The sequence below is a fragment of the Schistocerca gregaria genome, chromosome X, assembly GCF_023897955.1.
Source record: "Schistocerca gregaria isolate iqSchGreg1 chromosome X, iqSchGreg1.2, whole genome shotgun sequence".
Lineage (NCBI taxonomy): Eukaryota > Metazoa > Arthropoda > Insecta > Orthoptera > Acrididae > Schistocerca > Schistocerca gregaria.
The window spans coordinates 683,550,204-683,563,943 of NC_064931.1; the positions used below are offsets into that span (position 1 = coordinate 683,550,204).

Genomic DNA, 13,740 nt, shown 5'->3' on the forward strand with positions numbered 1-13,740 from the left:
TACACCAATAATTTTTTAATCACCTCGTACATTTTTTCATGCTCATGAAAAATTCACGATTATTTATAACTGTAACTGATGAAAATGAATATTTGATTGTTTTGTGGGGAGCACAAAAGTAATATCATAGCTTTTCGTCTTTATAAATGAACAATATTGAAAGCTACCAATTTTGAAAGCTGTTCTTTCTAAAACTGTCAATTTTAGGCATTTCTTGTGAACAGGCAAACTAAAAAAATTTGAATATTACATTCAAGGATACAGAGGTTAACATGAAAATTTGTGATGGCTGGATTCCTAAGCATTGTCAGCTATATATGGTTTTTTATGTTGATCATATCAATGGATCAGATTTTACTTCTTATGAAGGTATAAGTAACGCTAAATTAACCAACAACTTCATTGCCAAGTTGTCTGACTTTACAACCATGAAGAAATGAACTAATATTCTGTCTAGAACCGAATACCCATATATATCTTCTCAGCACTATTATTCTTAACTAAAATACTATCACACAAAATATAAAAGGAAATTCAGATAGTTAATAATGTTAAAATAAAACAAACCAAATAAAGTATTATAGCCCTAGTAGTTCACTGGTAGGTTTTTCCAAGATTAGAAAGATGTTATACAGGAAGAAGATATAACTATATGTTTCACATTGCGTTTAATATTAACTGATAATCTTGTGAAATTACATAGAAAGAATTATGATGGAAGTGAGGCTCCTAATACAATATGAAAAACAAGGCAAAATAGTTGTAAAGGATATGAAGATTCATGTTCCAATCACAAAATACAAACCTATTTATGGGCCTGCACTGTGAGAAGTTATACTGAAAACTTTAATGACTCTCTATGAGTTACGCACTCATGAAGTTGCCAGGTTGAGGGGAAACATAGATGTTCCTTTATACATCATGAAATAATATAATTCAATGGATTTTGTTATGCCTTCCTTTATATTTGTTCTTTTTCAAACAACTAGGAAGAACAATAAATTGAATGATTAATCACTAACTGAGTTCATAAAACTTAGTAATCTGTAATTGTAGAACAGACACAATGACCTATTTCCATAAGCAAGGTAGAAGCCAGGACTACCAGATAATTATGCTGAAGTATACGGTTCATTTTATGATTGTAAACATGTTACCAAATGAAAGATTCATGTTTAAATAGCCTTGCAATATATTAATGTTACACTTCCTGTTAGATACATAGACATGGTGCTGTATATTCAACAATTTGGCTACCTTTGTGCAAAAAGACTTGTATAGTAGTGTTTTTGCTTTGTAATGTTTGTTAAACAGCTTGAACAGTACTTCAATATGATCTCTGTCATCAGTTTTGAACATACACATATTCATCCCACAGTAGTTCTTTGGTACAGTTTCAATAAATAATAATGAAAATGTTTAGATTTATAGCTTTGGTTGTTTTGTGGCCTTTTCTATTAGTGTGACAGTAACAACATTTATTACCATCACTACAGCACTGTGCACAATTCTGAAAAGATTCAGATGCATCATATTTGGGTAGGTCAGGTAAATAAATTTCAATCATTTGTGTATGATACTTCATTTAGTGCAGTTTAGAAACTGAAATAGAAAAATTAAAGTAAAGTTTTACATAATGTTTGACAGTACATTATAAAAACAATTTGAATATTTAAAATATGGTGATATTTGGCTTAAATTAATGAAATATATTTTGCTCATCCTGAGCAAGTTTATCAGGTCCAACATACTCTCATATATAGCAGGTAGCGGTTTATCAGGGGTAATAGCACTACCCCAAAATGTGATAGAAATGTCAATATCTCTTTAAATAACGAATTTTATTTACGTCTGAATTAGGTAGGCCACCTAAGTTGGAGATTTCAATGAATGGTAAGAAAATGATAAGTTTTGGTAAACAATGATTAATTTGTTTTATATCATTTTTCTATTAATTTGTAAATTGTATGTAGTTGAATCAACAGTTTTATTTATCAATTGGATAAAATTAATTTGCAAATTATTGTTAAAATTTTCCATACTCCATAGTGAATAGTGTGAGGATTTTTAAAATTTTTCTCAAATCAAATATGTTAAGTAATAATGTATTATATTTAGAAAGTGCTAAGTTGCATTAAGTTGTATAAAGAATCCTAATGAGCAGTGGCCATAATTTCTGAGTTCATAGACATAGAATGACATAAAATGTTGCTATTCTGTGCTGGCCAGAGAGGCCAAGCGGTTCTAGGCGCTACAGTCTGGAACCGCGCGATTGCTGCGGTCGCAGGTTCGAAGCCTGCCTCGGGCATGGATGTGTGTGATGTCCTTAGGTTAGTTAGGTTTAAGTAGTTCTAAGTTCTAGGAGACTGATGACCTCAGCACTCAAGTCCCATAGTGCAGAGAGCCATTTGAACCATTTTGCTATTCTGTAGACCTGCCTATTTGGTAATGCATTCACCATTCTCTATTCCATATGATTTATTACAATCTTGGACTTTGTTTGGATCCTGTCTTAAAGAGTGCTGAGGTGTTTCTGCCCAAATTAACGAAGTGGTCTGTTTATTTAAAGACAGTCTCCACAGAGTGGAAATGTATGGACAGTCAGAGAGTCCGAAAGTTTCTTCATTAGTGTAAACGTTTTTTAATTTTTTTTTACAGTGTACAACGATGAAATTTAAAATGGAATCGAAAATATATCATCCTGTGAGTAAAGATAGGCAACTATAGTTTACTCTGAATTTTTAATGGGTCCTGACATTTTACACAACATATATGACCTGTAAACTTTTTTTACAATATGACGCCGTGGTACCTATGTATCCATTGTATTAGAATGTATCATGTATTGCAAAATGTCTCTCTTTCTCAGATTAATTTACATGCGAAAGGTTAGCCCTTAATGTATTTCGATGATAATCACCTGCAAATACGATAAAATGTGTTGAAAATGGATCATTGCGGTATTTTATAAGGTCATGCACAATACTTCTACCTTCCTCTCACCCTATTACTCCACTCTCTTCACAGACAGAATGCACGTGATCCAAATATACACTCCTGGAAATGGAAAAAGGAACACATTGACACCGGTGTGTCAGACCCACCATACTTGCTCCGGACACTGCGAGAGGGCTGTACTAGCAATGATCACACGCACGGCACAGCGGACCACCAGGAACCGCTGTGTTGGCCGTCGAATGACGCTAGCTGCGCAGCATTTGTGCACCGCCGCCGGCAGTGTCAGCCAGTTTGCCGTGGCATACGGAGCTCCATCGCAGTCTTTAACACTGGTAGCATGCCGCGACAGCGTGGGCGTGAACCGTATGTGCAGTTGACGGACTTTGAGCGAGGGCGTATAGTGGGCATGTGGGAGGCCGGGTGGACGTACCGCCGAATTGCTCAACACGTGGGGCGTGAGGTCTCCACAGTACATCGATGTTGTCGCCAGTGGTCGGCGGAAGGTGCACGTGCCCGTCGACCTGGGACCGGACCGCAGAGACGCACGGATGCACGCCAAGACCGTAGGATCCTACGCAGTGCCGTAGGGGACCGCACCGCCACTTCCCAGCAAATTAGGGACACTGTTGCTCCTGGGATATCGGCGAGGACCATTAGCAACCGTCTACATGAAGCTGGGCTACGGTCCCGCACACCGTTAGGCCGTCTTCCGCTCACACCCTAACATCGTGCAGCCCGCCTCCAGTGGTGTCGCGACAGGCGTGAATGGAGGGACGAATGGATACGTGTCGTCTTCAGCGATGAGAGTCGCTTCTGCCTTGGTGCCAATGATGGTCGTATGCGTGTTTGGCGCCGTGCAGGTGAGCGCCACAATCAGGACTGCATACGACCGAGGCACACAGGGCCAACACCCGGCATCGTGGTGTGGGGAGCGATCTCCTACACTGGCCGTACACCTCTGGTGATCGTCGAGGGGACACTGAATAGTGCACGGTACATCCAAACCGTCATCGAACCCATCGTTCTACCATTCCTAGACCAGCAAGGGAACTTGCTGTTCCAACAGGACAATGCACGTCCGCATGTATCCCGTGCCACCCAACGTGCTCTAGAAGGTGTAAGTCAACTACCCTGGCCAGCAAGATCTCCGGATCTGTCCCCCATTGAGCATGTTTGGGACTGGATGAAGCGTCGTCTCACGTGGTCTGCACGTCCAGCACGAACGCTGGTCCAACTGAGGCGCCAGGTGGAAATGGCATGGCAAGCCGTTCCACAGGACTACATCCAGCATCTCTACGATCGTCTCCATGGGAGAATAGCTGCCTGCATTGCTGCGAAAGGTGGATATACACTGTACTAGTGCCGACATTATGCATGCTCTGTTGCCTGTGTCTATGTGCCTGTGGTTCTGTCAGTGTGATCATGTGATGTATCTGACCCCATGAATGTGTCAATAAAGTTTCCCCTTCCTGGGACAATGAATTCACGGTGTTCTTATTTCAATTTCCAGGAGTGTATTTAAAGATTCTGGAGTTGCATGGACGTTTATACTCTTGAAGCACCCTTACAGCGCGTACCACTGTCATTTTATCCACTTCTTATTAAAGTCGAAAATGTTGCACAAGAATGTTGCACTGTTGGTAACGGTCTATATGAGTTTCAATGTCTTTAATTTTACTGTGTATGGACTCTCCACAAGACTTATGCATGAGGGAGCAAAATTTCGGTTGAATATTCTAGGAACGTAACTCTGGAGCTTTTAACAATTTCAGCCATGCCGTGATGCATTGCGTCTCACTTGGAGCATCTGTGGATAATCTACGAAACACTTTTGCGCCAAGTAAGTGAACCCATGCTTACACACACTGAGTTTTTAGTATCTTCTCTATTTCCTCTAACAGTCCTGCCTGGTAAACTACTCCTCCTTTATGGGTACCTTATACTTTCTACAGATTCCTTCAATGAAGCTCGTTCTGGCATTTCCGTTTTCTTTGATTAGTTTCATGTACTCATCCCATGTTCCATCTTAAACCACTCCATACACATACGCACAGTTATTTAATAGATACGACTGTTTCCAATGTTTGATCGGCAATAGTGTAATAACAGGTCTTTCTTATTATTTATGTACATTTCCTCATGTTGAGGTTCAACTTAAAATCCCTGCACGAAGCGTCTATCCTCAGCAAAGTCCTCCATTTAGGTACGATTATTTGAGGAAATTATTCCGCCTCAGCTACACTATGTCGGAGATTGCTGCGCAAACAAGTACTCCACGTACGCGTACACCACCATTACTCTATCAAGCAAACATAGGGGTTACACTCGCCTGGTGTGAGACGTCCCGTGGTGGTGGGGGGGGGGGGGGGGGGGGCACCGGGGCCGAACCGCACTATATAACGCTGGGTACGGTGTGGAGCGGCGGTGGGGTGAAGTGGACTGCGGTAGTCGTCGTGGGGTTGTGGACCTCTGCGGCTGCGGTGGGGACGGAGCCTCTCCGTCGTTTCAAGGACCCCGGTTAACATACAATACAATACGACCAAAGCCTACGTTCAACGTCAAAGTGCAGTAACCACTCACAGTCTGCACGTGGCAGCTCCAGCAGTGGAGGGTGCATAAAGTGCGTCGGGGTATCAGTGCAGGTATTGTCGTAAAGTGGAAACGGAATGATTTATCTGACATGATCATTGCCTTTCGGGTCAAGGATGGAAGCATTTCCGGAACAAATAAGTCTGTACACTGTTGGCGTGCCGCCGTGGTTAGAGTATACCGCAAATGGCAGAATGGCGCTATCCAAAATCTGCGTGGAGGCAACTGTGATGCACCAAGGTTCATAGATGACAGGGGTGAACGAAAGCTGCTGAGATCTGTACGGGCGAATAGGCGTGCAACTGGTGATCAACTTACTGCACAGATGAACCAAGGGGCTAACAATAGCGTCTCCTCAACGACTGCTCAACGAACGTTGCTACATATGGGCCTCCGCAGCAGACGCCTGGTTCATACAACTACTAGAGGCGTTTGAAAAGTCCGTGCAAAAATAAGAAATTCTTACTTGTTTGGGATAAACTTTTTTTATTTTTCTACATAGTCTCCTTTTAGATTTACACATTTCGTCCAACGCTGTTCTAATTTGTTGATCCCTTCCGAATAATAGGAACTGTCCAAGTCTGCAAAATAGTTGATACTTGCTACAATCACCTCCACGTTTGAATAAAATCATTGTCCCGCCAGCCATTTCTTCAAATTAGGGAACGACAATAGTCCGAGCAAAGTCTGGAGAATAGGGGAATGTGAAACGAGGTGGAATCCGATTTCCATTAATTTTGCGAGCACAGCTGCTGAGATGTGTGCTGGTGCATTGTCGTCATGGAAAAGGACTTTTTTGCAGTCCAATCGCCGGCGTTTTTCTTGCAGCTCGGTTTTCAAACGGTCCAATAACGATGAATAATATGCACCCGTAATAGTTTTACACTTTTCCAGGATTATCGCTTGCGAATCCCAAAAGACAGTTGCTATAACCTTTCCGGTCGAAGGAATGTTCGTCGCCTTTTTTGGTGCAGTTTCTCCCTTGGTAACCCGTTGTTTAGATTGTTGTTTGGTCTCAGGAGTATAGTGATATATCCATGTTTCATACACAGTGACGAAACGACACTTAAAGCACTGTGGATTTTTCCTGAACAGCTGTAAAATATCCTTGCAACACTTCACAGGATTCCGTTTTTGGTCAAGCGTGAGCAATCGCGGAACCCATCTTGCGGATAGGTTTCTCATGTCCAAATATTTATGTAAAATATTATGTACCCGTTCATTCGAGATGCCCACAGCACTAGCAATCTCACGCATCTTAACTCTTCAGTCATACACCACCATATCATGGATTTTATCAATGATTTCTGGAGTCGTAACCTCCACAGGGCGTCCAGAACGTTCAGCATCACTTGTGCCCATATGGCAACTCAGAATATTTTGAAACCATTTATAAACTCTTTTAATCGAAGGTGCAGCAGAGTCACCGTAATGTTTATCAAGCTTATCTTTAGTTTCCTGAGACGTTTTGCCTTTCATAAAGTAACGTTTAATCACCACACGAAATTAATTTTCGTCCATTTTTTGACAGTCACTCGACTTCCTTGTTTCACATCAATACCAATCACAAAGAAATAGACCAATATGGCTGAAACTTGGTGTGCGTTCTGTCCAAAGATGCTACTAACTAAACATGACCTCGATACGCGCCGGAAGTGCCATGTCTCGGACTCTGCACGGACTTTTCAAATGCCCCTCGTATGCTGACTGCTGTTCATCGGAGACTAAGGCCTGAATTTGGACGCCAATATCGCGTTGAATGGTGACGGGTGGCCTTTTCACAGAATCGCGTTTTATGCTCCATCAGACTAAAAGCAAACACACTGCAACAATTGTCGGAAAGGTCCAGGCCGAAGGATCAGCATTCCCTAGGTTATCTCGTTATATGGAACACATAGTGGATCAACACAAGTTTGTATCCGTCCTTGGAGACCATGGATCAACGCAGGTACACATCTGTCCCCGGCACAATGGCATCTACCTGCAGGACAATGCAACGTGTCACACAGCTCAAGCTGGCCGCTGTGGCCGAGCGGTTCTAGGCGCTTCAGTCCGGAACCACGTGGCTGCTACGGTCGCAGGTTCGAATCCTGCCTCGAGCATGGATGTGTGTAATGTCCTTAGGTCAGTTAGGTTTAAGTAGATCTAAGTCTAGGGAACTGATGACCTCAGATGTTAAGTCCCATAGTGCTTAGAGCCATCTGAACCATTTGAACCACACAGCTCGCAGTGTACATGCATGGTTCGAAGAGCACCAGGATTCAGTGTACCGCACTCCCCTGGCCACCAAACCCCCCGGATTAAAACCCAATCAAAACCGATCGAGCTGTTCGCGCCATAGATCCTCCACTGAGAAACCTAGCGCATTGGAGTCGGCACGACTCCATGTTCCTGTCAGTACCTTCCAGAACCTCTTTGACTTTCTTCCTGCACATCTGGGCGCTGCAGAATGTGGTTATTCAGGCTTTTGACAGGTGGTCACATTAATGTGGCTGGACAGTGTAATTATGCTCACCACACTGTCTCTGTGTGCAACTGTTTTTCAGATTCATGATACAATGATAGCGGTAAGGTCACAGAGTGGTTAACTAATATCTTGTTGTAGTTCTTTTATTTTTTCGGAAAGCGCAGCATCCATGTAGAAACGGTTTAAGGACTGGACAGAAAATAGGTGGAGAACGCCGTTTTGATAGCCACCCATCTCTCGCTGATCCATGAATGCGAGCATACATCCATGAGTCATTACGACCACTACCCACCGCGAGACTAAATGCCGCTTGGTGGTGTTGCGTCAGAGACGAATGGGGGAATCATTCTAGGGAACAGATGGGCCAAATATGCGGAAATAAACTGACATAGGCGACTTTGACAAAGGACAGGTCGTTATGGTCTGGCGTGTACTGTTCTGGTGCTGCTGTTGTGAACTCTCTATGGAAAGTGGTCGAAGGACGATGAAATCACGAGTAGGTGAAAAAATGGAGGACGTCCACAGCTCACCACGGAACGTAGATGTCAGAGGTTTCATCGATCCGTAAAGCAGGATGGGTGGCGATGTGTGGCACATCTGACAACGTAGTGAAAGTTTTTCGGAGCACCCCAGTGCGCGCACATTGATGACCGTAGGGCTCTGGGGCAGATGTGTTCCCTTGTTCTCCTGACAGTATCGATTATAGTTGCAGTGAGACCTGAATCATCGAGAGTAGGCTGTGGATCAGTGGAAACGTGTCATGTTTCGTGTTATATGAGGTCTACAGTCATGTTCGAGTCACGTTGTCATCCATGCGAATGGCAACTCGAAACATGCACTGTGTCAGGGATGCAGACCACTGGGGACAACGTTATACTGTGTGGGACATAAACATGGGCTTAAGGATTTCAGTTCGACGTTTGGTAATAATCGAACACATAATGGCGACTGTGGACTACGAGAACATTATTGAGGACCATATGCATCCCTTCATGTTTTATGTCTTCCAGCAGGATGCTAGAATCGTTCTACAGTTGTTTGAGGAGAATGATAATGATCTTCCGTTGACGTCTTGATCACCAAATTCGCCTGGTGTGAACCCACACGCCTGGGATACTATCGGGCACCAATTCCGTTTCCACACACCACCGGACCATAATTTACGGTTCAAATGACTCTAAGCGCTATGGGACATAATATCTGAGGTCATCAGTCCCCTAAACTTAGAACTACCTAAACATAACGAACCTAAGGACATCACACACATCCAAGCTCGAGGCTGGATTGGAACCTGCGACTATAGCAGCAGCGCGGTTCCGAACTGGAGCGCCTGGAACCGCTCGGTCACAGCAGCCGGCATAAGTTACGGGAATTATGATACCTGTGAGTAGGTATCTGGTGCCACACACATCTGGAAGCTACCAAGGACTTATCGAAGCCATGCTACGCAGAATCGCTTCCATACTGCGTTCTAAAGATGGACCTGCACGTCATTTAACATGTGGTCATAAGGTTTGGCCTCATCAATGTATATACACGCATCACCAAATAATTGGGTTTTTGGGGCTTAATTAAATCTTTTAAGCGTGCCAAGCTTCTCCACTTTTCCCTATATCGGGGTCCACAGCTGGTGGTTAGTGGCTAGTGTTGCTGCTTCTGGATCACGGGGTCCCGGGTTCGATTCCCGACAGGGTTGGAGATTTTCTCTACCTGAAGACTGGATGTTCGTGTTGTCCTCATCATTTCATCATCATCATCACCATCATCATCACCCGTGACAGTAGCAAAATTAGACTATAAAAAAATTGGGACTCTGTATGGGCGCTGATGACCGCACAGTTGAACGCCTCACAAACCAAACATCATCATCATCATGTATATCGGGGGATCCCAGCTCTCTGGATTTGCGCTACAACAGTCACTGATCGGGCCAAATAAAGATACTCGACGCTAACGGCGCACTATTGACATCTGCATGCAATAAAATGAAGCTCGCTAGTAGCAGACGCTACAAGAGATGCAGAGTGCATCACCGAGAGGATTACTGTTAAAATTTCGGGAGTGTACATTCTGGCTAGCGTCAGGGTAGTTATTACTTTCTCTCATATCTGACGAAATGACCAGGAAGATGAAATTGGAGTGATGCATTCACATACGGAGTTTTTTGACATTCCTTCTTGCCGCGTACGGTACGATAAGTACCCTGTGGTCCGCTACGAACAGTACATTGGCTTTCATAGGACAGATGTAGACAGATCATAACAGTTAAAATCTTTAAACATGGATACTAACTGTCAATGAACAGAAGCGCCTCTTTACTTAAAAATGACAAGTAACTAACACCTTGTGAGGAAGCATATTTACAACCCACCATCGCAGCTGAAGATTATCAAGGACCTATGGTGCATTATCACATTGCGCATCTTCTAAGACATAAAATAATGTAGAAATGACATTAAGTAACACCTTAAGCTACTGTTCAGCTTATTTTTTATTGTGCAACTAGTTTCGTTCAGAGATCATTATCCCGCACATGTTGTACACACGTCAGGGAAAGAGGAAAATTTCAGGCGGAAAGGATGTTTGAAAATTGTAGTGAAAATACAAGCAATATTTACAGATTTTTCTTAACAGAAAGAGTTGCACACATACATAAAACAACACGAGGGCAAAAATATAATATTTATCAATAATGTTCACTCATGCAGAGGTAGACGCCTGAAGTTTCAATTTCAGACAACTATCCAAGGAACACACAATGAAACGGCAAAGAATCGTGAACAACTGGTGGCGTACAACATTGGTAACCTGTAAATGCCGTAGCTTTAGGCGTAATCAATTCCCCTTCATGACTAGCACTACCCCTTTAACAGTACATCACGAAAATTTTCAATTCTTTTTTCAGTTCGAGTTGTCCATTCAAAATGAAACTTTGATTTTAGCATAATGTAAAAACAGTTAATCTCTGCATGACTAACTATTATTTATAAATATTATAGTTTCGGCACTGTGTTTCTTGAAGTACGCATTTCTCTCGCTGTTAACAAAAATCTGTTAATATTGCCTGTATTTTTCGTACCATTTTCAAAAATCCTTTTTGCCTGAAATTATCCTCTCTCCACGGCGTGAGTACAAGAGATTCTGCGTCCGCAGCTCGTGCTCTAGTGGCTAGCGTTGCTGCCTCTGGGTCACGCGTTCGATTCCCGGGCGGGTTGGGAATTTTCTCTGCCCTGGGACTGGGTGGTTGTGTTGTTCTCATCATTTCATCATCAGAATTCGTGACAGCGGCTATACTGGACTGACCAAAAAAAATGGACTGTGTAAAAATTGGGACTTTATATGGGCGCTGATGACCGCGCAGCTGAGCGCCCCACAAACCAACAATCATCATCACAACAGATGCTGGATAATAGTCATTGATCGAAACGGTGGCTCTATAAAGAATGAATCGAACATCATCTTAAGATGTTACCGGATGTCATTTATGCAATTTCTAAAAGATGTGAAATACAATCAATAAAAAAACATTACAAGAAAACTTTCTTTTTACTGGGTTGCAGGAGAATAACAATGTGCCAGCACTTAATTATACCATTACTCTTGGGAACGTTAGAACACATGCACTAGTTCAGCAGTTATTTCTTACATATTGTAATGACGTATTGTTAGACAGCAGTGTCCCTAACAGAACTGGTTTCATAAATTCATAAATATTTACAAACACAAGTGATTCACAAAAACTTTGTTTTGTAGCCAACAGGAAGCTGACGACGAACAGTTAATAAAAAGCTATAGTAAGGTATCGGCATATCACGATTTTTCAGCGCTTACCTGAACACTCTGAGCGTCTTCTTGCCGCTATGGTAGTACAGGACATATTCATCTGTTTTATTAAACATACAGATAACTGTGAATACACCTTCAGCTACTTTTGGTATGAACGTCTTCACAGTTGTTCCGTGTTTTAGTTCCAGAAGTTCTAGCCCTCCTCTGTAAAATTTGAAAATTAAAGCATTAAAACAGTATACAACAAACTTTCCATTTAGGCTGATAAATTTTCCGCACAACTTCATTCTGTCACAATTTTCGGATACCATTTATTTTATTTTAGTGAAATTTCTTGGGGACAACAGTATGGAAACACCAAAAACACAACAAATTACTAGTTTAATACTGTTTAAGAAAACCGTTGGAATTCAGAATAGCTTCAATAATCTCGGAATGGATAAATACGGGTTCTGCACGGTTTTCAAGGGAATATTATACCATTCCTCGTGCAAAATAGCAGCCAGTTCAGATAACTGTGATGGAGGTGGATAGTGATCACGTACCCCTCTCTCCAAAGCAGACCACAAAGGCTCAATGATACTGAGATCTCGTGACTGTGGTCTGCAGCTCGTGGTCTCGCGGTGCGTTCTCGCTTCCAGAACACGGGGTCCCGGGTTCGATTTCCGACGGGGTCAGGGATTTTCACCTGCCTCGACATGACTGGGTGTTTGTGTTGTCATCATCATTTCATCATCATTCATGAAAGTGGCGTGCTTGGACTGAGCACAGATTGGGAATTTGTACGGGCGCTGATAACCGCGCAGTCGAGCGCCCCACAAACCAATGATAATCATTATCATCATCATCATCGTGACTGTGGTGGATGTAAGATGCGACAACTCATTCTTGTGCTCCGAAAGCCAGTTCTGGACGTTACGAAATGTGTGAACAAGGACCCTGTCGTCTAGGAACACAGCATCACCATTGGCGAACAGACACTGTAGCACGAGATGTTGCTGAAGAGCCAAAATGCTCACTTAATCGTTGTCAGTAATGCGACTCTTGCAGAGTGACCGTGGGCCCCAGAGTATATCACGATACGGCTGCCAAAATTAATACTGAGCTCACGGCATGTTTCACTCCTGTGGCGTAAACTCGGCCAGGAGTTGGAAACAGTGTGAAGTAAGACTCATCCAACCAAATGACATTGCCGGCCGGTGCGGCCGAGCGGTTCTAGGTGCTTCAGTCTGGAACCACGCGACCGCTACTGTCTCATAAATGACGAGTTCACAAAGGTATATGTATCACATTGGAACAACCGAAATAAAATGTTCAAACGTACCTGCGTTTTGTATTTTAATTTAAGAAACCTACCTGTTACCAACTACCACTACGATCGCAGGTTCGAATCCTGCCTCGGGCATGGATGTGTGTGATGTCCTTAGGTGAGTTAGGTTTAAGTAGTTCTAATATCTGGGGTCTGATGACCTCAAATGTTAAGTCAGATAGTGCTCAGAGCCATTTGAACCAAATGACTTTCTTCCAGCGCACCACAGTTCAGTTTCGTTGGGTTCTGCACCACCGTTTCCTGTTACATGCCTTTGCATCAATAATGACTGGTTTTTGAATGCCAAGTCGTTCTGTGATTCCCTGCTTCTGGAGCTCCCTTCATGTTGTTTTGGAGCTGACAGGGTCGGCTAGTGTGACATTCAGTCCCGCAGTGACTTTTGCAGCACTCGTCCTCTTATTTTCGCCACAATCCTCTTCAATGACCGTCTGTTATGATCACTCGCCACACACTTTCGTCTGCCTTGTGACTTGAGGATCCTTTTTCTCCGATGCGGTGCCTCTTGAAACATGAGCACCAAAAATTTACGCACATTTTAATACTCTTAGCTCTTCCATAATGCACTCACAACTATACAGAACACTGTTCTAATCACAACTCACATTTTCAA

At 42.8% G+C, this 13,740-nt stretch overlaps 1 protein-coding gene across 1 annotated transcript in view; it reads right to left on the reverse strand.

Annotated features, from left to right (window-relative positions):
* The window catches only part of LOC126299346 (NACHT and WD repeat domain-containing protein 2), a 287,406-nt gene that overhangs the window by 17,052 nt on the left and 256,614 nt on the right, over positions 1-13,740 (reverse strand). The window contains exon 28 of the mRNA XM_049991201.1: positions 11,846-12,004. Coding sequence (XP_049847158.1) covers positions 11,846-12,004 — 159 coding nt within the window. The remainder of the gene's footprint in view (positions 1-11,845; positions 12,005-13,740) is intronic.